The sequence below is a fragment of the Chionomys nivalis genome, chromosome 18, assembly GCF_950005125.1.
Source record: "Chionomys nivalis chromosome 18, mChiNiv1.1, whole genome shotgun sequence".
In the NCBI taxonomy this organism is placed as follows: Eukaryota; Metazoa; Chordata; class Mammalia; order Rodentia; family Cricetidae; genus Chionomys; species Chionomys nivalis.
In genome coordinates, this window is record NC_080103.1 from 60893154 (window position 1) to 60921140 (window position 27987).

General features: G+C 41.7%; 1 protein-coding gene across 1 annotated transcript in view; it reads right to left on the reverse strand.

The window, feature by feature from the left end:
• Tnni3k (TNNI3 interacting kinase) overlaps nucleotides 1-27987 on the reverse strand; it is a 216177-nt gene that overhangs the window by 177234 nt on the left and 10956 nt on the right. Inside the window, exons 3-5 of the mRNA XM_057793011.1 lie at nucleotides 27721-27806; nucleotides 26470-26567; nucleotides 19882-19992 (exon numbers count right to left, since the gene is read on the reverse strand). Coding sequence (XP_057648994.1) covers nucleotides 19882-19992; nucleotides 26470-26567; nucleotides 27721-27806 — 295 coding nt within the window. The remainder of the gene's footprint in view (nucleotides 1-19881; nucleotides 19993-26469; nucleotides 26568-27720; nucleotides 27807-27987) is intronic.

Genomic DNA, 27987 nt, shown 5'->3' on the forward strand with positions numbered 1-27987 from the left:
TTCAGGAGCCTCCATTGCATGACAGAATTTTTTCCCTGACAGCTAGAAGCCTACAAGTTCTGAATTAATTTGTCTGGTTATGAGAATGGCAAACTTATTAGTGTATCTCACTCTCGCTCCTAAATTGTTTCATACTTGAGGAAGAATAGTAATGATTAAAAGTTCTATTTTCAAATGTTCAACAGCTCCAAGTTTGGCATACAACATAGTCCAAAGGCAACGATCCTTGCTTTTGGAGGTTGTGAAAAATGGAAAAGAATAAAATGAACTTGTCCAAAATGAAGCAGAATGTCCCTATTGGGGTCAAAACTATGCCTCACTGGGGGCCAGGTGACTCAGAGCTGCCTAAAGTTTAGCCTTGTTTGGGCTGTAAGTAGTTAAGGAACACTATTTGCCCTGTAAAAGGGGAAAGCACAAAGCCTCAAAACACCACAAAAAGAAGTCATGCTGGTTGCTGCAAGATGGACAGGAAGAAGGGGATTTCTCTGGATGCCATTTGCAGTCAATCCTCCAGAGGCAGATTGTAATCCACCTATCTCTGAGCTCTGAGGTGCTGCAGGAGCTGGCCCACTTAGTCCCCAAAGGAACAGCTGTTTGTTCAGCAAGCTGAGCACGGTTTCTGCCTCACAGAAGGATTTCAGCTGTGATCAGCTTCTCGAATATTCTTCTCTCCAATGTGTGCTCTAGACCTTTAAGGGGTAATCATATTAAATTAAATAATTAAATAAAAACAGATGAGCACCTCAGACAATTCTCAACATATAGGAAAATTAATCGGACATTCCCAGCAAGATTTAGCTGTGAAAAGAGCTGCAAGATGTGATGCGGAGATGCTAAATACATCCAAGAGGAAGCCTACATCTGACAATGCCGGACACCTTATTCATCTAATTTCTGATTACTAAAGGAAACAAATAAACTGTGTGCAGAACACAGCAGTGCCTCTTGCTCTAGGATGTGGGTGAAACAAAATGCCCGAAAGATGGAAGACCAGGAGAAGCTGTCCGTGATCATGTGATCAGATGGCTTTGTGTATCTGCTTAATTCAACAACAATGAAGCGATTAACTGTAGTTGATGTCATGAGTGTTGTTTATGAAACAAAGGAATGCTGTCATCTGGATCCTTACGTTTCAGGAAAACCTTTTATCTCCATGACAGCGTGTAGGTGTATGCTAAGTTAAAATATTGAACTAGCGTATTTTTAATGTAAGTTCTCTACTTTTAATATCTTTCTCCAAATAGTCATAGAAATCTCAGTTTGGGGAGAAAGGTCTCTGTGTTTGGGAGAGCTAGTCCTCACTCTGCTGAGAGGACTTCTGAGCAGCAGCAGACAGCAAGGTCCTCATCTGTTTGCCTTCAGTGCATGAGAACTCACCCAAGGGGGCAGCCTTGTCTATTCATATGATCTCTTCAGGGAACAGCCAGTGTCTCCAGGGTAGTGAAGTCCCACATTTAAGCTTGGCTGCTTCATTGTGTGTTGGGAAGCCCTTAGGAGTCATTTTGGATCTAGTCCTTGCTATGGGACTGACTGAGACAGCCTTTTCCCTCTTGCTTCCTTCCTCTCATCCTTGTTCATCCTCAAAGTTTGGGGCAATAAGCACTGCTTCCTACAGAGCTGTGCTGCTTGAATCCAGAAGTCCATAGTGGTTCTGTATTAACTCAGCCTCTTGAGTACCTGCTTGCAGTCCCCCTGAGCATCAATGCCAAAGCTGACTGTCAGATAGCCGTATCGCCCACAGGTCATTCTCTACCCTCTCTCCACTGCCCACGTTCCCATGAAGCTGCTCTCTCCAAGACACGGAAGTGGTTATCAGATTTCCTCCCCCAGCTTCTGCTGTATTCTTTACTACATCGTTATTGTCAGCATCTTCGCAGGGTAACACCAGCTGTGTAACCCGCTCAGGTCACAAAGTGGTCTTCAAACCTAACCATACCATAACCACTTATCAATAACCACTAGGCCAATGGCATTTCAGATTACCTTTCCTCCACACTGGCCTGCACAAAGACTGCAGTAAATGGTTTCCACAAGGGCTCACTTCATTTCAGTAGAACAAAGGGGTCAGTGCCTTAGCAAGTGGTGCCCACGTGTTCAGAGGTGGTATGTGGAAACACTGGGTCTTTCTTTCATTGGTTTCTTTTCGCACACAAAGTGACATATGGAATTCACTTTTCCCTACATGTCCAAGGTAAAGGCCAGAGCATCATTGTTCCATGCCAGAATAACCCTGAGGCCTCACTCTATAAGACACAGTGATCAGTTCTTTGCCACCAAGTGTCTTTGAGGGACCTGTGACTTACCTATTGATTTCGTTACTGTCCATTGAGCCTTCCATGTGCCGTGTTCTCTGTCTATGTGAGTGTTCGAAGGGAAGTCTGCTGCTGATACCTCCTCTGTCCTCAGAATGACCTGGCTTACCTCTAGTCTTCTCTGTCCTATCTTCCTGCTTACTTAGGTAAGGAAGAAGGAAACAAGCATATATTTTTATAGTGGTCATAAACTCAGCAAATTCCTTGGGTACATTGCTGTTAAAACACACACACACACACACAGTACAGCATGTCCCAATGCCCCAGGGAACAAAAGGTCTTTATTAAGGTTGGGGCATGAAACCCTGGCGCTCCACACCCCTCCGGGAGCTCTCCTGACTCACTTTGTCCTCTGCTATGTCATTTCTCAGGCCTTGTCCCCCAAAGAAGTCACATGGCTCCTGGCAGGTTAGAAGATGAATATGCAGAAAAATGGGTAGAGTTTTTACTGACATCCTATCAATTTTTAAACTCTATATATTTGCTGCAATTCCAGGACCAGCAAATAATTTTGTTTTCAGTTAATGTGATATAGCAAACCTCAGGTCTCCTTCCTTCAGCTGAAGGACAAGTGTACAGAGAAACACCCCTGCCTGCCCTCTAATACCCAATGTCTCCTGCTCATCCTAAGTGAAGCTTCGGAGTCCAGACAGACAGACTCACCCACAGTCACCCTCTGCCACAATGCCTGTGAGAATCTGAGTATGCTTCCTGCTGCACTTTGAATGTGCCCATATCCAGGAGCGTGACACCATTCTCCCCACTGTAACATCAGGACTGGGGAAGATAAAGAGACAACCAATAAGAACTGTTCAGAAAAGACCTGGTATGTTGGCATGTTTGAGAAATAATTTCTCAACAACATGTGGCCTGGTATGTGTTGTATTTTATTTCACAATATACTGGGAAAAGAAAATCTGCTGTGAGCAAATTTAACAGAAAATGTTTTCCACATTGCCAAAGTCTACTTGACATCCAAGTTGATGAGAAATTGGACTCATATTAACGGTAGGACAAGATAGCAAAGAGGAGCAGAATTATGCTGATGAATTGATAAATCATGTGATTGAAAGCAAAACTCACAGAATAATCATTCTATCATGAAGATGCAAACATCGGTCAGCCTGGGCAGCAAACATGGACATCCCTGCTGCCGGCATACTTCAGGCAAGGACTGCTATGCTTACAGTGGCAAGAAATTTGACATGTTTTATTAAATCCATGCTTTGGGAGAGTTTTTTTTTTTCTGGCTGTATTTTTTCCTCTGAAGAGCAGGACCTCACTCTGTCTCTTTCCACTTGTGATATAACTCAGAAAGAATAATATCGTGTCTTAATTTAAAATGAGTGATGTGTGGAGTTCCAGGCCATCCATCTCTTCAGGGCTGGCGGCCCCTTTCAGCACTTATCTTATGTTCCAAACCACGCTTAAATTAAATACATATCAGCAGTAAATCTGTCAGTGGCTGTCTTATTTATGACATTATTAGAAGAAACATTGATGCCCTTTTATAAACTGGAGAGCATGTTCTGATTCTTTGGGAACCAAGATGAAAACTGCTGAAATCTGTGATGAACTCTGTTTAGGCATCGGGTTCTACTGCTTTTATGACCCTCAGGACGGTTTACTAAAAGTAAACTCACACTCCAATACATGGTCAGCATAGTATGCTAGAGAAAGATCTCCATTTTTGTGTACCAAACTTGGAAAATACGAAACTATAATATGACTTGAAGATTTGAAGGAAGGGAAAACAGTATAGGATGGTTTAATCAGAGCTCTAGAATCTAACTCAGCCTAGATTTATGATACCTATAAAATTTGGATGATTTAATTTTCACAGCTGAAAGAGAAACAATACATAGCATGCTGAAGTGTTTAACCACCAGCCTGCAGTAGGGCAAGCATGCACACAACCAGCTTGCCTTGATGCAAGGAAACACACCACAAGCCTGCATTAGTGCAAGCATACACACTACCAGCCTATAGAAGTTCAAGCACCACACCACCATCCTGTAATGTTGCAAGCATGCACACATGACAGCCTGCAGTAGTGCAAGCATGCACACCACCAGCCTGCAATGGTGCAAGCATGCACACCACCAGCCTGCAATGGTGCAAGCATGAACACTACAAGCATGTACACCACCAGTGTGCAATAGTATAAGCATGCTCTCATCCGGTCTGTAGTAGTGGAAGCAGACACAGTGACAGCCTGTACCAGTGCAAGCAAATATCCTAAAAATCACACATGCACTCACATATAAGAATCAATGCATAGTTGATTCTATAATTCCTATCCAAAATCTTTGAAAGTGATCAAGAAACCTGTCTACTAGCAATCCTTGTTCTTACTGCTCTTCCTGACTGGGATATTTGAGTCTTAGTGACAGCAGGGATAGGTTCTGCCTTTAGAATAAGCATTCGATTGTGGATTTCTGTGTGTATTCCCCCTGTGTGCTGGGTGAGTTAGAGACAGGCAGCTCTCCTCTTTAATAAATTCAGAATCAGACTAAGACACGACATCACAGAGGGTTGGAACTCTGGGGTTCTCACCTTCCTTGGACCTGACAAGAGCCTGTATCAGCATGAGGCTCTCGAATGAGTCTGCTAGAATGGGTAGGTGTATTTCCCTTGGGGAGTAAATAATTTAGAGTTAAAGGGCAGATGATAGAGACTTTTAAAATATGGTAACAACTTGCTTGACACTCACCACTGAGAAGTCGGGAAAATTTCTCCTCCTTTTAAAACCAAGTGGTTTTGATTTTCTTGATTAATAGAGTTCGGTGGGGGTGCTTTGTAGCTCTTGAGGTCATAAAAGGCCATGAAACTTCTGACTTATTTATTGAAATAGAAACACTTGTAACCCCTTGGCACTTCATAAGAAATATGACTACTCTAGCTTGTTGTGAGAAAATCCAATCCAAAATAAATGAAAGTAATATATTGAAAACATAGTGCACCCTAAGTCTAGTGTAGCATGGTTCACAACAGCTAAGATATGAAGCAACCTAGCTGTCCATCCACAGGTGAATAAAATATGGTTAAAAATAAAAATATGGATAAAGATTATCACACACGCATGCCCGTGCGCGCGCGCACACACACACACACAAACACACACACACATACACAGACACAGTGGGGTTTGGGAGCCCAGCATCAAGGTGCTAACAAGGTCAGGTTCTCGTAGGGATCTTCTTCTTGGCTTCATGATGACTCTTTCAAGCAACCTAATTACCTTTACAGTCTTCCTCCCCAGACACTATCGAGTTAGGGATCTGGGTTCCCATACAGAGACTGTGGGAAACGTCAGGGGCGGAGCATTCTGCCACCACACATGGAGTGCAGGTGAGGTACCCAGCTTGTGGCAATGAGCCCAAGGATTTGATGCAGTCTTCTAGCCTAAGCGGACACTGCAAGCATATGCAAATGTACAGGCAAACACTCATAGACTTAAATTTAAAACTCTGGTGGTGAAAACTGTCATTTTTCTAACCACAGCAGAAAGTGTATGTTTAGCCTATGTACACATGAGGAAATAATTTTAAAACATTTTACTTACTTTCACTTTGTGGGTATGAGCATTGTGCCTGCATACATATATGTGCATTGTGTGTGTGTTTTGTGTCTGTGGAAGCTGACAAGGGTAACCAATTCTACAATGTGGGTGCTGGGAGCCAACCTATCTTTTGCAAGAGTACCAAGTGTTCTTATGCACTAAGCCATCCCTGAAGCCCTAGAGGAAAAAAATATTTAAGGGAATATTATTAGAGGAAATTCTTCAGGCTGATACAAAATGATTCTAACAACAGTAGGGACATAGGACAAAACAGAAAATATTGGGTGCATGTTTAATCCAAAAAATATGGACTGTATTTGAAAATAGTAACAACTTGAAGCAGTTTAAATTCCTAAAGAATTAAGAAAGAATACATCTAAAGGTAGGAAATAAAAAATTATTAAAAGTGTTCAAAGATATTCCTCAGTATTTTGGAAATTGGAAAATTTGAGTATACTCTAGGAGGTAGTTTGTATCAGATTTCCAGTGGGCTAAGAATGTCTAGTATGACCACTGGGTATTTTAAAGCTGCCATTCCTTATTGTCATTTGTTACTATGGGGACTTTTAACGTAAGAAGTGAATACATGGAGCTTTTAAAAATCAGACATTGAAATAATATTTTAACACAAAAATATCCATGAAATCAAATATAAAGTTTAAATGTTATTAATCTTCACAAAATGTAAGAGATGTTCCTTAATTAAAAATAAATGGAAATGTGGGAACAAAAGCATCAAACAGAGTGTCTAACATGCCATGGCCCTGCTGGCAGAAGAAGCAGACTTTCAGGCAAGGGGTATGAGCAATAAAGAGGAACGTTTTATAATGACCAAGAGCTAATTTCACTGGAAAGGCAAGGCAGTTCTGCAATATATCATGCACACCTCATTAACACGAGCCCAAAATAGAAACAAAGCATTGAGAACTGAAAGGGAACAGATATCCACGTCTACAGCGCGGGGGTCTAAAGCAATGGCCTCCTTAACAGATAGAGGAGACGCATGGACCAGTCAGTACCTGGTCTCCATGTTCAGAAAAATGGACCCTGGTGGCAAGTGCAGAGCTATGGAGGAACATCTGCCAAACTGACCATATGCTGAGCCCGGGAGCAAGTCATTCTAAAGTTCAAAGCCGCTGCAATTCAAGCTGAAATCTCGGACCATAGGGGAGTCACGTTAGAAATTAATTGTAGAAAACAATACCTAGCCACTCCCCAAATGTTTGGTAATTAAGGAGTGCAAAGTAATGAGCGCAAGAAGGATTGCAACGACAAAGAAAGAAACCACATAGAAATCAGAATCTGTCCTGTTGAGAGTGAGGTTCTGTGCACACTGCACATGATAGCAGGGGCAGCATGTGTGGAGATGCCCACAGAGACCAGAGTTTATCAGATTATCCCAGAACTGGAGTTTTACAGGGATGTCTGTTCTGGACACCAAAGTCAGGTCTCTCCTCTGGAAGAGCAGCAAGTGCTCTTAAGTCCTGGGCCATCTCTCTGACCCCCTCCTTGTCTTAATGACTGCCGTCTGGACTGGACTGAGATGGGCTCCCAAAGTCTAAATTTGCATTTCTCTGAGGAATAAGGATGCTGAGTACCGTTTCACGTGTTTACTGGTGGTTTGCCTTCATCTCTTGAGAACAGTTTGTTTGTTTTATTACTGCATTTATCGGCAGGATTGCTTGGTTTCTCAACGTTTGACTTCTTTGAAGGGTCTAGATGTTAGTTCTCTGTCAGATGTATAGCCTGCAAGGATTCTCTCCTGCCCTGAAGGATGCCCTTTCCCTCTGCAATTGCCTTTGTTGCACAGAAACTTTTTAATTTTATGTAATCCCACCTGTCAATTGTTGGTTTTATTTCCTGAAGTATTGCATTCCTTGTAGGAAAATCCTTGCCTAGTCCTGTGCCTTGAAGTGTTTTTCTTGAGAACTTTCAGAGTTCCTGGACTTAAATTAAAGTCTTTGATCAATTCTGAATCATTTTTTTCATTTAGGATGGGAGAGAAGAGGCTTCATTTCATCCTGGACATGTGGAAACCAGTTTGGTCAGCACTCTTGCTTAGCAGGGGCCTTTTATCTAGTTGCATTTTAGATAACTTTGCCACAAGTCAGAAGTCTGTAAGTATAGGAGCTGAGTTTGGAGCCCTCTCCTCTAGTCCACTGGTTCATGTCATTGCTCTTATGCCTGTGGCCTGCTGGTTTTGTGGCTTGGATGGAAATGCTGCTTGAGGTCCTCGAAGAAAACTTCTTGCAAGCCCTGTTTGTCTTGGGATCACATCAGCTAACACATATTGATTCATGCAAGGAGGCTAAGAGAAGAAAAGAACATGGCGTTTACTGAAGTGGATGGAATTCTTAGATTTTTGTCTGTTTTAGTTAAGGAAGCATTTTAAGTCTCTCTGGCCTTACCTCCCATTTGTAGTGAAATAAACCCCAATACCAGTGAGTTAATAATGTTTACATTGAAATGTCACCACCATTGAAGGCAGAGTCAGAAGTCTATCGCAGTAGGAAGATAAGAAGTGTAAAATGGCAGGCTGTGTGAGGTAAACAATGTACCACGAACATACATCTGAGCCTCTTGTGTTTCAGGTGCTCCGAGGGCTTAGCCTGTTGACGGTGGCTACTTTGCCGGGTGCATGCAAAGGCCTTACCTTCTGGCAATGCCTACAAAAGTTTAAAGGTGTTACTGGGGACGGGGGGGATGAGACATCAATCCTCAGAGAAAATCTGGAGGCTTTCACTGTAATCTTTTATCATTTCAGAGCTGGGTCTAGATCTTCAGAAGGTTGTGTTATTCCGGTGTACCCTCTTCACTTCTAAACCAGTGACTCTTCCTTGTTGGACCAGAGTGTTTACACCACTAATTGATTGAAAAGATGCAAAATTTGAAGAGAAAGACTGATTTAATGAAGTTTTATAAGTGTGCAGTTACTGAAGAATGATACACACACACACACACACACACACACATTCATTCTCAAGATCTTGGTCTCCCTTGACAGTTTATAGTGGATGATGCCAGGCTGTTAGTGAGGAGGCTGCATGACAGAAGAGATTTTACGCTAGGGAGAAAGAGTCTCATGTTAAACTAACGACATTATTGATTGGAATGGAGGCGAGAAAACTTTTTCCATCACATCCCAGAGAGATTGGTGCAGACCTCCAGGATGACTGATGTTCCCCGTGGAGTGACAGACTTGGAAGACATCAATTCAAACCCAGTTACTGTGTCTTTTTAGGGGAAAGTTAGGTGACGTCAAGTTTCCTCCTCCTCTTTTAAGGAGGTCAAAAGTATATTAGAGGAAAGGAAAGAAATGGGGTAGAATTTAAACAAAGAATGTCAGGGCATCCCTAGGCCATACTTCAAAACGACAGGAGGCTCTACAAGTCAATTGTAAAAATGGGATTTTCTAGGTCTCTTTCCTATTTCTTTACTCCAAAGACATCCACTTAAGTATTTGACTACTTCTTTGGGGGACTACATATACACACACACACACACACACACACATATATATATATATATACATACATATATACACACACACACACACACACACACACACACACATATATATATATATATATATATATATATATATATTGTATTGCTATGCTCTTCTTAAAACCATCCTATGTGCCAGATGAAGCTGGGAGCTTTCCCCTTGGTCCTCTTTCCACTAACGTATAAGTTTTCCACATCTTGCTAAACATAAATTCTTGTTAGATCTTTAAAAAAATAGATTATGGCTTCATTAAGGTGAAGTGACAGGCAGGGTGGCGGCAATCAGCCAGGAAGTAGAGGTGGGGCGACGAGAACTCTGGGAAGAGGAAAGTTTCAGTCCGCAGTTGTCACCCAGACACAGAGCACGCAAGTTGTGACTGCCTCGTCAGAAAAGGTACCAAGCCACATGGCTAACATAGACAAGAATAATGGGCTAATATAATATGTAAGAAAGAATTAATGAAAAGCCTGAGCTAATAGACCAATCAGTTTATAATTAATGTAGACCTCTGTGTGATTCTTTGGAACTTAATAGCTGTGGGACCAGTAGGGACAGAAACCCCTGTCAACATATAATGGTCATCTAAATTTCTTCTTTTTAAAAAAAAATAATTTTTTGAGTGTTTGGCTTATTTTTATCTTGGTGTATCTATTGGTCATTTAAGAAGTTGATTGAGATCCTTATTAATTTTTGATATTAGCCTCTAGTCTCTCATTAGATATATGATTAGCAAATTTCTTCTATGTCAAAGAATGCCTTCTTTCTCTCAACTATTTTAATTTGGTGTGATTTCCTTTTCTAATTTTAATTATTTTCCCTCTATGCATCACAAATTCTAATTGGTCTTAATTATAAAATCCCAGGGTCAGATATTAGGGGGTGAAGGCTGAAAGTTCAGAGAAGCAGCCACTAGCATTCTTACTTCTACAAAATCCTCAAACCAAAAAGGGTGAGCTCCTGTTGCCTCCACCTTAGATTCCTCTCTCTGCCCAGCCATATCACTGTCTGTCTCCACCTCCTGGTACTGTGATTCAAAGGTGTGTGCCATTATTGCCTGGCCTCTATGGTTAACTAGTGGCTTAGGTCTGCATTCTCATCTCCAGGCAATATAAATTTGTTATAGCACAAATAAAATATCAGCACATCTCCACATTGAGATTATATAAAAAATGGATTAAGATGTTATCTATGTGTTCTTCTAGTAATTTTTCAGTGTTGCATCTTAAAGAATAAGTCCAGTCTATTTTGAGTTGATTTTTACCATTTGTGTGTAAGCTTTGTTTTGTTTTTGTCTGTTGCTTTTGTTTTTCAAGGCTTGGTTTCTCTGTGTAGGCCCGACTGTCCTGAAACTGGCTCTATAGATCAGGTGGGCCTCCAACTCAGAGATTTGCCTGTCTCAGAATTGCTGGCATTATAGGCATCTGCCAGCACAGCCCAATTCTTCTTTTTCTTTTACTTTTGCTATATTACTTTTAACTTGTATAGGTGGGTCTGTCTGTATTCTAGTGTGTGCACAGGAATTCATGTGCCTGCAGAGGACAGAGATGCTGGATTCCCTGGAGCTGGAGTTTACATGGCTGTGAGTCTCTCCATGACATGGGTGAGGAAAGTGTAACTGTCATGCAGAAGAACACCAAATACTCATAACCACTGAGCCATCTCTGCAGTCCACCCTTTTGATGGTTTCAAGTTCTAGTCCTATCCCTCTACGTGTAAGTCGATAGTTTTCTCCACATAGTGTATTGATAGGACAGCCTTTCCCCTTCGTGTGTTTCTGGAGCCTTGGTTCAGACAGCACTACCTTTGGTCTCTCCTCATATGTAGAATGTTGCTTTCCTTCTGGTGTTGACCACATTCTTCCCCTTGATTTCTGAGAGTTTGGTCTTAAACTATCTGAGTTAGAATCTCTTTCTGTTTAAGATTTTTTTTTTTGGATAGGAATTCCCTTTTTCCTTTCCAGATTAGTTTTCTGCCACTATCACTGGAAATAGGCTGTTTTCCTCTTTTCTTTTAGACCTCTGCTATGCATGTCGGGGTGCACACCACAGCATTGCTAAAGAACTATGCACTTTTTTCTCTTTTCCATTGTTTTTTTTTCCTTCCTTTTTCTCCTCTGACTAGTTGGTTTCAAATGACTAGTCTTTGAACTTGAGGAATTTTTCACATAAGCTCCTAAATCTCTCTGCAAAGTTGTCTGTTCCAGTCACCATGTTCTTTGAGTTCCTTCATTTCTATTTAGCTCTTGGGTTTCTAGGGTGAGCTTTTAGTACTTTGAGTTTAGTTTTTGTTTTATTATTTGGCTTTCATATCTCTTCTTAGGTGACTCTCAGCTTCATTAAGTGATTATTTTGAGGTTTTTTTTATCAGCGAGCATGTAGATGTTCGTTTTTTAGTGTCTGGTTGGAGATATTATCTTGTTGCTTTTGGAGCATCACAGTCTGCACTCATCTGTGGTCCTTGTGGCTTTGTGAGGATATATGTATATTAATAGAAATAGCATCTCTTCTGTGATTTAGGAATGACTTATAAGTGTGAAGTCCTTAACACTTCAGCCTGCCCAAGGATTCTAGGATAGCCAGCTAGCTGGTTAGATCACCATGAGGATTTCTGCTAGTATTTATGCAGGCAGTATATAAACAGACTTGGTGCCTGGGTCCCCAAGTGTCCATAGTCCGTGTCTTCTTAGGACCATGTCTGAAATCCAAGCCAACTGGTATAGGCTTGTGTCTACATGAACAGGCCTAATGTCTTGACCTATAATGCGGTAAGGGGTGTTAGAATTTGGATCTCCAAAAGTCAGCCTGGATTCATGGCCTATAATGACTGACATGCATCTTCAGATATTTTAGAAGCTTGGTGTATTGGTTCAACTTGAAAATTCAGCTAATGGAGACATTCTGGCTTTGGGGTTGGACTAAAATAAAAATTGTTAGGAGTAGGACTAGAAATCCTGGTGATGATGGAGCCTCATCTGGCCTTTGGCTTTGAACCTGAAGTTTGGAAAAGATGGCCTGGCACTGGGGCAGGACAGGAACTTGGGAGCACAAGGGTTTGCCGGATTATGCTGCCACTGAGGTCTATTGTGAAGAGGAGGTTGCCCCCATCTTGCATTTCTACATGGAGTGTCTCTCTCCTATTCTGTACTAACTGTGACTGGGGTTTGGGGTGGGTTATTCTCCCCACTATATGAAATATGAAATTGTCCTCCCTGACTTCCTCACTGCACTTCCTCTTAATGCAGCACTCCACTCTGATGTGATAACAGCTCTCCTGGAGCCCTAAGATTTTGAAAAGGTATTTTCTGGTATGAATGGTTGTTCAGATTGATATTTCTGTGAGGGAATGAGCATATGGAATTACCATTGTTCCATCCTGAATGTCACTTGAGTATTTTCTTTGTACATGCTGTGATACTCACTTGCATTTTGTGTTTTTTAAAGATTAATATGTATGAAGGTATTTATGAAAATTGCGTATGATTTCATACACTCCCTTCTTCATGAACAGTGTCATTATAATCTATCTTTTCTGCCTTTAAGGAAAAGACAAACAATTTTCTCCATCCTGTATAATTTCTAAAACACTTCAGTAATCATAAGTTTAATCACTTAGCAAACACTTATTAAAAATCTACTGTAGAACTAGGAATGGTGGTGCTTGCCTATAATCCCAGCACCCAGCACCCAGCAGGCTGAGTTAGGAAGATCATAAGTTCAAGACTGGCCCTCATGGCCTCTGTCTCAGAACAGGAAAATAAGGACAACGATCTAATATACACAAATGCCTATTACCTGAACCTGTGAAGTCTATGAAGACCTTTTTAAACACACCATTCAAACACTCCAAAACATATGCAATAAAGGACCCAAACAAGTCACGTTTCTGAGGCAAGCAGGCTTAAATGCTAGCAGAACGGGAGCAAAAATGATGTCCTTGATTAGAAGACAGAAATACTTCAGGCTAGAGGGACCCAGTGTCTATGGTGAATACAGCTTTTTATCTAGGCTTTGAGGAGTCTTAGGCGGCAAAGCATAGACTTCACTATGATGAATGCAGGGAACATTAACACAGGGAGATTTAATTCCGTTCACAGCAAGTCGTGCAAAATAATGACCATGAAGGCTCTTAGCTGTGAAAGAAGAAGAGGCGGGTCGTCCAGCCAGGGTGTTTGATTGGCAAGGCTCTGTCAGGCAGGAAATTTTCTTTCCCAGCATCTTGCTTGTTTGAACTAAAAGTTTTCAGGAGGTTTTAGGATTAAGTGGAATGTGAGCATTCTGATAGACCAGGGCATTGCTCCATTGTGAACGCAGAGGAAATGAACACCCAGGAACGTTCTGGACAGCGTTTCCAGTTGTTGTCTTTATCTTGCTAAAATTTCCCCACATCTCCTGGATAGCTCAATAGGTATCGTGTTGCGGTGAGGGGTTTACGTTCATGAGTTTGGTTGTGGAAATATCATGGTTCTTGGAAGGCTTGCTGTGGAGCCGAGAGAGTTAGAATCCAGCAATTTCGAGAGCACAGGGAAAAGGAAAAGACGTCAACATTTTATGTCCTACAAAGGTCCCACAGAGCTGCTTGTCAGGATAGCTCCAGAGGCTTAGTGTAGCAGTCGGAGAGCATGCTTTATGATGTCTGACTTGCCTGATACACCATTGCACAAGAATGAATAGGAGGTCGAGGCAACACAGGCTCCTGAGGAACGACTTAGAAGAGAGAAGCCCTGACAGATAACAGCTGTGGAGATCCTGGCATGGTGCTCTAGACTTTTACCTCATCTGTCTCAATCTCAGTGATTTTCTGAAGGCTGTCTAGACATTTCAGAGAGAACTATGGAGAACAAGTCCCAGGATACTCTTAAGAGGTCCAAGTGTTTCATCACTGACTACCGTTCATGATAGAAGCGGGACAGATCTGACTGTCTACTACAGTATTCAAAGGTCTGGTAGAGAAAACTGATCTTTCTGTGGCTGCATGATCAACAGCTAGAAGGATTATTTCTACTTTGCTGATATATTACAGGCTGTGTGAGTATGTGCACATGTGTGTGCATATTTGCATATGTATACACATGTGCATATGTGTGTGCATGTTCATGTAGGTATGCTTATGTATGTGTGCATATGTGTGTGTGCATGTGCCTGTAGGTATGCTTATGCATGTATATATGACGTGTGCATATGTGTATGTTTCTGATCACGTGTGTGTTTGTGCGTGTGTGTGTGTCCACGTGTGTGTATGTATCATATCTGCATTTATAGGATGTAAAGAGGACTGAGAATGTATGAATCAATATTAGCACCTAGAAAAATTGGGAGAGAAGCAGATTTTCACAAAATATTAACTGGTTACAAAGGATGTCTCCTTTTGGGTTGATTTGATTAGCCATAATCTTTGAATCTAATTTCTCAGGTAATGTTTCTTTCGTCACTTTCCGGGGTAGCAAGCTGATTAACATCTCATTTACATTTTTATTAGCCCATAAAGCTTTGCTGGCTTGTGTCCTTCTATGTCACGCCCAAAGCAATACTTACTGTCTAATAGTAGTTAATGCAGGCCATGTCAAAGGTCTCAGTGAACGCTAGGGCTCTCTCATTTCATGTCTTACAGATGTTAAATGTTTGAAGCTTTGCCGATGGGAGTGTAAAATAAGCCAATTATGAGGTATAACCTATTATCCTGTCTCAATATCCAGACCAAATGCCTAGACAGCAAGACGTGGTCCCTACTTTAATAAAGGAAGATGCTGCAGCATGGGACACAATAATTGGGAACACAGACTCTCTGATTTCAACTTATGAGAAAAGCACTTTTGAATGCTGCAGAAGACGGAGTCCTCCTAAATTGGATTTTAGCTATTTAAGACGGTATGTTCAATAAAGGTCTATCTTCATAAGCTAACCACGTGACACAAAGGGATGTCAGATTTGCCACCAGTGAGTGATGGCTCAAAGCACACATGGAAATATGTACAATTAATTCTGGCTTATGGGGATCAGACAACTGATGAGACTCACTGGTGTCATATTTAAGAATAACTTGTATGTGAGAACAGAGTTCACTGCCCACGCTGGTCTCTATCTGAATTATTGTGGTCTACAGGGTTCAAATTTCATGGAGAAATTTAGGATTTATTTCTTGATCTAAATTTTTTTAAAGAAAGAATTAGCAGTCCATACTAGCACCCCATGAAATAACAATATTTGGGTCCATTTTAGTGTTTGTGTGAAATAACAATATTTGGGTTCATTTTAGTATGTGTGTGAGAGAGACTCTTCTTAAAATACCCACGTAAGATGAATTCTCGTATTTGATAAGGTAATTGCTAGGGTCTGAACTGCGCTTACCCCAAACTTGTATCTTGAAGTCCTAACCTCTCATACTCTAAGGTTTGACTGTACTTAGAAATTATATATTTAGCAAATAATTGAGTTACAATGTGATTATGAAGTGAGCTCTAATCCACTGACTACTGTTCTTAGGAGATGAGGAACCTGGGACAGAGACAGATACTGTAGAGGCAAATGCAGAGAGGAGATCATAGCGACTGTGAGAAAGCCCCCACCTGCATACCAAGCATGAAAAAAACCAACATTTCCTACCCCGTGGATTGGCAATTAAAGGTACTTCCCCCAGCACTCATTCCGTCAGATGTCTCTTTTAAATCTCACTGATCCTAATAAATTTCAGGGCAGTGTCTCATAAATTTGAATGTTTGGGAAGTACCTAAGATAGGAGGGTCAGTAAGACAGACTGACATCTGAGGAATATGGATCTTACTTCTAGAGGGATGAACATGCTCTGAACTCAGATTGTCAGGACATCAGCCAGACCGAAGCTCACCTGGTTAACATCTGCATTATCTGAATTCCCTGCACAGTGGTCCTCATTCAACTTTCTAATCCTTAGTTTCTTCATTGTGCAAACTGAGACTGACATTAGCTATTCTCAGAAGAGACTAAAGAGCACATTACAGCCACAACAGAAAAATAGCAAACCTAAGCTATTTCTTCTATTTTCCATGATCAAGAGATTGTGTGATCTCTACCCAAAGAGAAGAGGGTTCAATGCATGTTTATTGATTGTTTGGGCCTTGAACGAATCAATATATGCATATGAATTGATAGATGGATAAATCAGAGAAATATTGGAGCCAAAGACAACCAATATTTTCTTCCATTTTACAGCACAGTAAATTCACATCTGAACCTCAGCTTGCAGTCCACATGTCTGAGAACCTGCAGCCTGTGCTGTCTTCCATTATTGAAGTAGACAGCTGCCCAAGTCAATGGAAATTTCATTGTAAAATTGTATAACGGAATCCACAATTACAGGAGGGCAAACACACCAGAGGCATTGATGGAAGGTCTGAATGTGATGTGTGGAGACAGAGAGTCCTGTCATGCATTCACAGAGGAGGCCGACAATGAAGGCCTTCACTACCAATGCAAGGCCTCTCATAATCCACTGCCTCAAGAGTAAAACAGAGCAGTGTGTACCTACCTGCACCTGGCTTAGTAAAGAAACTGTGTTACCCACGGCACTCAGCACCATGTCATCCCTGGAATTTCACCCCGTTGGCTTTCCTCAGGGCTGGGACAGCTGTCATTCCCAGCTCCCTCGCACATCATTGGGCCCTTTGACTTAAAGATCCTCTTCAAACTCATTCTTCTATACCTCAGCATAACTTAGCTTTCAGGTATTGTTATTATTTCTACTACAATTTCTGCACATAAAACTTTGAAACAAAATAGATAGTCAAAGGAAACTTCTCCATTAGTTAATTGCCAGTTTAAAAGTTAGCATCCCTTATTCGCAGGAGGTGAGTTCTGTGGCACCCATGGGCTGTACTGAAATTTATGCACACGGCTTTTTCAGACAAGCATGCCTATGGTGAGCTTTGCTTTACTTTATAAACGAAGTGCAGTGAGTAATTAGACAATAGAGAGGCTCCAGCAGTACACTATAGTAAAGCTTCGTCCAACCCTAGGGATTATTTCTAGAATTTCTCAGGCAATGTTTCCAAACTTCAGCTGACTGTGGCCAACTAAAAACTCAGGAAGGGAAGCCATGCTAAAGCAGAGGCCGTGACGTGAATCCCGCACTCTTCCATTGGAAACTCGTCCCCAAAGAGCAGCTGACTCTTTCATGCAGTCTGAGAGCAGAATACACTGAAAATATTCACTGCAATGGTACTTCTGGAAAGCTACAGAACTTTGTATTTTAAATTATACTTTTAAAATTTTAATTTATGTATGTCTGTGTGAGCCAATGGCACATGTGTTCAGTTGCTCAGGTCATATTGTGGCCCTAAGGGTATCAGATCCCCTGGAGCTGGAGTTACATGAGGTTGTGAACTGCTTGATGTGGATGCCGGGAATAGAACTCAGGTCCTCTCTGCAAGAATACTGCTGAGCCGGCTTTCTCGCTCAAAAATTTACAACTGAAGATGGTGATTTTAGGGTTTTTGCTTTGTTTTGTTTCTTTGTAAACAGCGTTTTACTCCCGTTTTTTGACCTGATCAATAATTCAATTAGTATGTAAGAAGAACAAAGATGTTATGTCTGAACCTGTTTCATGAACAGTCAGTTATTGACCATAGGATTCATTAAAGTTTGTACCCTGGGTAAGAAGGAACATTGGGTAGCACACCAAGAAATTAACATGGGTAGAAGCCTTCCTGCAATATTTTCAGGAGAGTTTCCCTGAGCAGTGACATCAATGCAATGTTTTCTCTCTGCCCAATCCATAGCCCCAGAAAACAGCCTATGAAGACGCTGTGAGGGAGCAGCCTGCTGAGCACCCCTTGCAAATACTGGGGCTCACGGTTGACTTTCAGAGGAAGGCATCAACCATTCCCCAGTTCTTCCACTCAGATATCTTAAAATTTATGGCTCTAGCTGAATTTCTTTTTGTATGGGGAGAAGAAACTGCACTGAAGTGAATTTACTGAGATTTTTGTCTCCCCATACGTAGAGCAAACCGACTCTGTGTATTTACAACATCTCTAGACCTCGGGGTTAATTTGTAGTGAGTAAGGTCTTATAGTAAAGAGAAGGATAGCATGAAGGAAACCCCTTTGTTCTTAACAAGACTGTTATATGCAAGGACCTATTGAGTGGCGTTTTAGGAGATACGGCTCAAGTGTATTCCATAGATATAACTCTGTTCACACTTGGTTGAGGGATTGTGCACTCCTGGAAAAAGGTGCAGTGTAATTCAGAATATGATAGTTTTCATAAACAATTATTTAATAAGGAGGTAGAAAGCATCTTTATTACTTTAAAGAGCTTCATGATCTGGTACATCTTAGCAGACTATGAAAGCAAAGGGACATTGAAAACAGTGACCGAGATTCCAGACAGATCTTTAACCTGTAATTGTGAGGTAGTTTCTCTCAGGAGGAGACACAATATCAAATTGAGCAGGGACAATAATAACTACTCTTGACTATTTGTAAAGTTAACCAGATATTGTCACAGTAGTCTGTTTAAAATTTAAGACGTTGACAAAGTTAAGACAAGATCCGGACATGTCCTCATGGCTTTATCTGATGCTGCATCCAGCACACCCCACTGAAGTTGCTGTGGCTCCTCTCACCACTCTGGGCCTTAGTGTGTTAGGTCTCTAGCCTGTGCCCCTCCACCGTCAAGGCTGTCTTCTTCACACTGGGCTCTGTCAGCATCCCTGTCCTTCAGACTCTTTGATATAGATCTTACGTACATGGTCCCTATTTCTCCATCCTATCATTCCATAGCACTCCCTGGTAATTGAAATGATAGACTATTTTCTCTTCTCCACTGTCTGGCTTCTTGTTTCTAACCCTGCTGCACTAAAATGGAGATGTTGTCTGCTGTCTTAGCCCTGCCAGCTCAGCACTCAGAGCAGAGTCTGGGGTATAATTTGTGTTTAATAAATGTTTCTTCAAATAATGAATAAACGAGTAGAGTAGAGAACAGACTTGCATCTCTCTTCACTCTGTAGGAAGCAATCTTCAGAGTATTCTGTGTGGAAAATTTAATTAAACCCTGTGAGGAGTCTACACTTATTTTTTTCAGGAATTGAACCCAGGACCTTGCGTGTGTAAGGTAATACTCAACCACTGAGCTACATCCCAACCCTTCTATTACTGTTTCCAAATAAAGAAAGAAGGTCATGAGCGTCAGTCAGTAACTTCCTCGGAGGTAGAAGAGAAAGCTGTGGAGGATGAGCTGCCTGAATCCAAAGCATTTACTCCTAATTACGGCGCAACACCTCTTACACCCAGACATCTTAATATTAATTGATGTTTGAGAACATGTTATATAATGAGCTGAACTCAGTAGAAAATCACATTTATGCAGCTAAATTTGACTGTCAGAGTAAATGACAGCAAATGGAGTATGTTTAGTAGTTAAATAAAAAGTAAAACAGCTCCTCGGATCTGAAAACCCAGCGTTTCACACAACCAAGAAGATGGCAACATTTTTTTTTCCTTCTCGGGTGAGGGAGGCAAGACTCACCTCTGGGTGACCAGCTATGGCAGCAATGTGGAGGGCTGTGAGGCCACCATAGCCCACTTGCTGGACATCGGCTCCACTGTGTAAGAGGGACGTGATCAGTTCCGGGTTATCCTGTAATGAGATACAACTGGAGTGTTTACTTCCACTAACAGCAGGTGGGGAAGCTATGCTGGTTCTTTGGTTGGGTAACGCTTAGATGCTCAAAGAAAGCCGGAGTGTGACTTCTGTCCCAAGCTCGCATTAGTGAGCAGAACGGCTCAGTGACGACAGTGTAAGAACAAACGGCACAGCAGAGCAGCAGCAATCAACCCTGGCACGTAACCCTGAAAGGTGCAACGGCTCCAGCCTACGACAAGGCTCTAGCAATAATATCAATCTTACAAGTAATTCACGCCAGCAAATATGACTTCCTAGTAACTCAGGTTAACCCCCAAAGAGGTCAAGTAGGCCACGCCAACAAATATGACTTCCCACTAACTAAGATTGACCCTCTCAAAGAGGCCAAAAAACTCACAGGAAGAGTGTAAAGGTTTAAGATTTTTCTTCTTTTAAGAATGAAAATGAAATATTTCTTCTAAGATGAAAATATGACCAGATTGAGCAAACCACAACCACTCTGGGCTTTCATGGTAATTATGCAATTGTTTCTTCATCGTCCAATGGTTCAGAACATGCAAGGGTGATGTGATAGGTCATATATTCACAAATCCCAACATGTCGGTAGAAATGCAAAGTTCTCCATGTTCAAGTCTTCATAAATAAATAAACAAATCCATAAGCTCAATGTCTGTAATACATGGCTTGTGGATACATAGAATGGCAGGAAAGAGGAATCTTGAGAAGATGAGATCATTCATGAACTACATCTCATAATTTTAAACTAAATAATTCAATTAATTTCCATAGCTGAAAACTAAGTTAATGTCTTAACATTATCACATACAAATATATGAAGGTTTAGAAAAAAGAGTTTAAAGCTTAGGCAAAGCTCTTCAAATAGCAAAATCGTGCTGCAAATCTTAGCCTCCACCCAGCTGCTCTAGCAGGAATGTTAAAGACCGTGGAGAGCAAAGCCTGTTGGTCTAGCTTGCTTTTCTGTTGCTGTGACCAAAGTAATGGGAGGAGAGGGTTTCATCGTACTTTTCCAGGCCCAAGTCTGTCTTTGAGGGGACTTACACAGGAACTCATGGCAGGAACCGTGGAAGAATGCTTCTTGTTGGCTTGCTCCGCTTGTTTTCTTATACACCCAAAGCCCAGCTGCCTAGGGATGGTGCCACTCACTCTGGGCTAGCACTTCTCGCATCAAACATCAGTCAAGACAATTTCTCACAGACATGGCCTGCCCACCCTGGTGGAAGCAGTTCTTCAGTGGAGGTCCCCCCTTCCCAAACGACCCTGAATTGTGTTAATGATAAAACCAAACTGGTACACATGGGCTCTTCCCGCTGCACCTAAACACAAACACATAAATAGACGTTGGAATACCCTGCACTTAAGGTTTCAGTCTGCCCTGTCAGGACAGCTCTCTGGGCTTGTTGGAAAATGGAGGACTCACTTTCTCTAAAGGCCCCCTCCCTACCTGGATAGTGTCTGTAGGCTGGGAGGCTCCACCTTCTCTACAAGGTGTCCTCAAGCCCAGATGCCTGACCTGTCTCAAGCATGACCTTGACACAGATTCATGAAGGCTCTTCCCCTGTTGCCCCAAGAGATAATTAGGTTTTGTGCTCCCAGCTGTCTGGTAGAATTCTGCTGCCAAACACAATTTAGATGAAGCCACAGGTGATGCTCCCATCCTTATGTTTCCCCTCTGGAATAAAGCTGAGCTGTATCACTAATGCAGACTCCCCGACGGCTATTTCTGTCACACTCACAAAGCTCCACATGCCACCTCTGCTACCTTTGTCTTTGCAACCTGGTGGCCAATGAACCACAAGGAAAAGAGGCCCAACAAACAGACAAACAGACAACAGACTAACCAACCCTGTCTTTCTCCACCCAGAAAACACCACAACTTTCTTAGATCACAGCATGTCCTCTCAACCCTTGCCTTTATTTTCTGATCTTCTGGGAAGCATTACGGAGCTAAAGAGGGCCAGTCAGCAGTTCCTGTTTGGTAGGTCTGCTCTGCACTCTCTCAAGGGCGAGTGTACATCTGACCAGTTCTGTGCTGTGATTTCCTCCTCCCCAGTCTTGCTTCTGCCTTTTATTTCAGAAGGGGTGACTTGAAGTCATTTTCTTGCAGGTTTCAATCCTTGGATGCAGCTTCTCAGCCATCCCTACAGGCATTCCAGGTCATAAAGGGAGTCTCTTTACTGTAAGTTTAGGTGGAGTCAGAGATGGGAGCTTAGGTATGCGTGCTCCAAACAGCATGCTATTCTGAACCAAGTCACTGCCAGTCTCTGACTCCCAAGTCCTTTCCATGACACAGTCAAGCCCTTGTCACGAGCTTTTCACTGTCACAGGGGAGGGATGCAGCCCTTGCCAGCTATCTTATCATGATACAGTGCATGTGATCACATACAAAGTTGAACTGGGACAGAGTGGGGAAGTGCCCCTCACTCAGTGTGCCTGAGTCTCGGGGTTGGTCCCCATCCTGGTTGCCTTATTTCCTAATATTCATTTATTCTTTTGTCTTATCACTGTAGACGTGGACTGGAGACTGTGAGCCCCAGCATAGAATAAGTACAGAGATGAACCAGGGATTCATATCATGACTGTGAGAAATGGTTACAGAGACTCAGCTAACTCAGCCTAGGGAGAGAAGGTACTCCAGAAAATAAAGCTGCCTGATGTAAGAGTTGAAGGAACATAATATTTGTATATTAGTGGTTACTCCAATTTGTGAATGTAAATGTTCAGTTAAAGTTGGTGTCCATTTGTAAACCCTGTTTTAAAAAGTCATCATTACTTGGAAATTTGAGTTACGTATGCCAAAAAATTAACGGGATTTCTTCTCTTAGATTTTTTTCCCTTCTTCTTCAGAGATATTACTCTCTTGACAAACTCCCATTTGGGAAAAAAAAACACAATCGTTAGTCCAGTCATTTGTACAAATAGAAAGACAACTTGTATTAAAAAAATCAATTTAAGTTAATGAATCTTTTAATCTCTCCTCTAAATCATTGGTTCTTAATTCTCGTCTTGGGATTGAATTGTCTTTTTGGTTGTCAAAACTGTTAATGAGGGCAATGACTAGGGTCGTGTTTAAGAAAAAAGATAGGGGTGCCCCAGAATGCTTTGCCAGGAGTAGAAAATACCCTCACTACAGGCTTATTTCATATGTGATGTCAAGAATTAAGGCTGAGTAACTCTGGTATGAGAAGAGCCTTTGGAAGCTGTGGGACACTAGTTCTGGGTTCTGTATCTTGAGATTGCTGAAACAAAACTCTCAACTTCTTAATAAAATATATGTGCTAAGAAGGAAGATTGAATCAGGATGAGGAGCTCAGAGGGCACCAGGTGGGAATCTCAGAGGTCTCTGAAAGGTCTGGCTTTGTAGAAAAAACCCAGGGCCCTCTCTCCATTGTAACAAATATGTAAAATGGTTTACCATTAGATCTTGGTAGAGATGTACAGAATGGAATAAAATTAAAAACTATCATCTTTCAACATCAGCTTTTAAGTTATGAAATGCTGGAAAAAGACTTGAATTTAAAAATCTACTGCTTTTGAACCACTAAAGATCTGTCATGGGAAGATTTTCCTGTGAATTGTCTGTATGGGGCGTTGGGGCTAAGTCAGGAGTCAGTTTTTTGTTCATTTGAATTCTGATTTGACCTCTTTCAAACCATATCAAGGTTCACTGTTTTCTTTCCAACATCTGTATTCATTTTAGGTGTGCACAGTATCAAAATATAAAACTAGATATTCAGAGCCTTGCAGAAGGGTTTGGAGAAGAAACTTCATTCTCCACTTACAGCTTAGAACAGGGAGATGTCTGTTGCAGGTGGGTGAGCTAATTTAATGAATTTAACCACTAATCAACTAAGTTTCAAGAAATCAAACCTCACAAAATGAAAATTATCTTCAAAAAATTCCTATGCAGAAAACACACATTGCATACCGCTAACTTAAGCAGCACAGAGATGCGGCAGAACTTAGATTGGTTTGGTTTGCTTTGCTCCGTGAGACTGGGGTTCTCTCCAGGAAAGCACTCTGACTCCAGTAGGATGGAGACATTTGCTGCTGCTCTCCTGAAATGACTCTTTTCTTTGTCTTCTTCTGAGTTATTTTTGTAAATCAAATTTGCAGTCAAGCCACATCTGAAGTACACGTGTCAAAATATTTGCATATGGATTTGTTTCCAAAGAGCCTATTTTATCTGTTAGGTGATTGTTTGCTCAGTAGGTATGTGGACAAAAGCCTGCATAGGGGAACACTGCCTTTACAGAACACTGGAGGAAATCTAACTGCAGGCGACACCTTTGGAGCGATTCTCATCCCTTTCAGCTTGCAAACCATATGCCAAGACCCCTTTCTTTTTATTTTTTGTGTAAAATGGATGATACACAGTGTCTAGTACTTTATTTTTTTTTTAAATTAAATTGCACAATAACGGTTAATTTTATTTACTATTTTCTGCATAATCGCTATTTTGCTAGGACTAAATATGCTCTGTCCTTGTAAAACCCCAAATCACCTAATAAAACAGATAGTTATGCTTGCTCCAGATTTTTTTTCCTCTGGGGGGAAGAGGTGAGACGGGGAGTAAGTCTAAGCGCATTGTGCATGCTCACAGTACTCTGTGCATTACCTACAGCCCTCCTGCTGTGTTCACTCTGCTGTGGAGATGGGAAAGCTGAAGAACAGACGGAAAGATGAGATTTTCTGAAGATGCGACCATAGCCAGCAAGCTCAGCGGCTGGGCTGAGAGCAGTTGTGAAGCTGTGTCGCACCAATGAGCATCAAGGACTGCCTGCAGCAAGGTCAAGATACTCGTTAGGTCCTGCACATGCTTCATTGATCATCCAGGTCCTCCAGGTCCTCTCTGGTGAAGAACCAGGTGGACAAACTCATGCACAGTCCAATAAGAGAATGTCAAGACTGAATGTTTGTGTCTTACCTCCAATATAAAGGTGTTTGGAAGCAGTTAGATTTAGAAGTCGGTTTAAAGGATGTTATAAGGGTGGGGTCTTCATAGTGGGATCACTGTCCCCAAAGGTGTGGACAAAGAGCAGACAGATCTCTCTCTCTCTCTCTCTCTCTCTCTCTCTCTCTCTCTCTCTCTCTCTCTCTCTCTCTCTCCCACACAGCCAGTGAGAAGACTGTCCCCAGGAAGAAGGCCTTGCCCCAAAGCAAATCTGCCTGAACCTTGACCAAGGATTCCTAGCCTCAAAACTATGAGTTGTATATGTCCATCATTTAGCCACTCAGTCTAGGATAATTTATCACAACAGTGCAAGGACTGGGGAAATTATTAAGAAAGAGTAATCACTTGATGGTAAGCACATTTATACAAAAAACTAAAGTCACCTTGTAGGAAGAAATAACATGTCCTGAACGTTTCAAAGATTAGCCTTCAGGAATGGGATTTCTGTTTCTTTCCATGCTTCTGGGTCAGTCTGAAAGTTTTTCTTTGTTATTATTACTATTGTTTAGTATTAATAACAATAATTGATACTATGTCTACATACTAATCTGCTTGTGGACATGTCTATAAAATATAAGAAATGTTTCAGGATATGCAATTATAACACGAATCTTAGTTCCATTTGAAATTCACTTTAAGTGAGAAAATGTTGATCTTGAGATCATGATGGTACCATGGCAGGAACACAAGAGGCCCCTGAAGGAACTAGGATACCATTTGCTTTAGTATTGTATGTGTGGGAGGAGATATTTACTTCTGCCACGAGGGTTAGACCTGCAAACTAAATTGCATCAGAATTTCTAGCTCCTGACTCTTGGATCAATTCAATATAATTTTGATATCTTTTAGCAAACATGAATTTCCATGACAGCCTAATAATAATTTAAATGAATATTGACTAGTATTTCTAAGTTCAATATACTAAAATAAAGCAACTATAACCTGCAAAAGAAAGAAAGAAAGAAAGAAAGAAAGAAAGAAAGAAAGAAAGAAAGAAAGAAAGACAGAAAAGAATCCAGCAGGGAAATGTGGCCCTCTTTCAGCATGATGCAATCTCCTAGATGTTTAGAGAGGGCAGAGCAATCTTTGAACAAGCAAGCAACCGCCTCTTCCCAGACCTGTACACAAAAACTGAAAAGTCTGCATGAAATCGAGGAAGAGCAAATATTCAATACAGCTATGAGGATTGGGGGCTGGGATCAACTGTGGTAGATTATACTCACTTTTCTGATTAACTAGACCTCACTCTGAGCGTCACTGTTTTCTCTGTAAAACAAACACTCAGGTGGCAGAGTGAGGGGAAAACCACTAAGACTTAGAGTGACTAACATTATTTACACATATACGTGTGCATTTATGGCAGTCTGGAGGGTCACTTCCAACACGGAATATCCCAGGGTGCCCACCTCATTCTATGCCAGTTCTGCCTGATTGGGGTGGAGTAGAGATCAGGGCCCATGCTGTCCTTAACAAAGTCTATAGGAATGAAAATGGCAGACCTTGTAAACTGCCAAGTGGAGCGCTGGAAACCCGTTTCTCGTCAGTCTGGATGGACGGAGCCCTTTTAACATAAGGGCGCGGATGTGTGACTTGTTGCCTAGAGAGAAATAACAAAGGCTGATTTATTGCTGGGGCGGACTGAACGACATCATGTCTCCCTTTGACTTAAGGATAAATGCCATCCTGACGTGTGAAAATGTCAGCCCCCCATTCAAGCCCATTCCTCGGCGATTCTGTTCGTTGGCAGTTACTTCACACGCGGGTTTTTATCGCACGGATGCAGCTTTGCACGGATGCTGCTCATTGTGAGCGACTTGGCTCACGGGCTTTGTTTGATTCAACACCACACAGTTTTAACTTGGGAATGTAACTGGCAGGGTGGCGGATGTGTGTAATCTCGGCACCCGGGAAGTTGAGACAGGAGGACTGCCACAAATTTGAGGTTAGCCTGGACTGCAGAGCAGGCCTTGTCTCAAAAATGCCAAGCAAAATAAAACTGTCATCTAATAAACCTCTAGTCGAGAGCAGAGGGGACAGTCGACAATCCTGCGAGGTTCCTCTGCAGAAGAAGCTACTCCTGGCAACCCGCTCCCATTGGAAGGAGAAGACATGAAGGTGAGCCTGTTCCCAGGGTTTGGAACTCAAGGCACCATCAGTCCACTAGTAAGGCAGCTCCACCATTACATGCAGCTCTGCTCAGCTTGAATAATAAATAAATACCAGCTTCCATTTGACAATTCCTTAGCTTAATAGAGCTGATATCATATGCTGAGACCCAACTTAAGTGACTGGGATCCTTGTAAAATCAAGTGAAGTACAAGCAGATAAAGACAGTGCCCCACCCTGAGCATTCCCCCTGTCAGAGTTTACGTTGGTGCTTTCTCCTCTTCACACGCACTCCTGTTTCTTAGAGTAAAGGGTCTGTCTGATCATATGTAAAGGGGTGTCTTAAGGGCCCCTCCATTAAACCCAATCCCTGACTGGCTGCCTATTATTTAAAAACATTTGTTGATTTCCAGGCAAGGCAAGTTACTTAGTTTAGGAAGAAAAAAAAAAAAAAAGATTAGAAATTTAGAGATGCAGAGCAGGGAACCTCAAGGGTCACCACGCCTAGGAACGTCGCCAAGATCCTGGGCGGGAAGCCAGAGAGAAATGGGGTCTTATAGAACCCTGCTGCTGGTCCCTCGGCACACCTCATGTCCCCTGCCACGCGGGCATAGAACTGGCTTAAACAGGTTTCAGGCACTTACCGCCACAAACACAACACAGGTGCAGCAGGGACAGCCCGCTCTCTGTGCGGTAGTTCAGACTGACTTCTCGGAAGGCTTCGTCAGACCTGAAACAGCAACGACAAGCAATCAGAAGCTTGTCTCAGCATCTGCCATTTGTTTGAGAACTAAATGCAGGTCTATAAATTCAGAAATGTATTTTGTTATACGACTTTGCTGCTAGAAGAATTGTGAATCCTTCATACCAAGAACTAAAACTTGATAAAAATGATATTAATCATTGAAGGG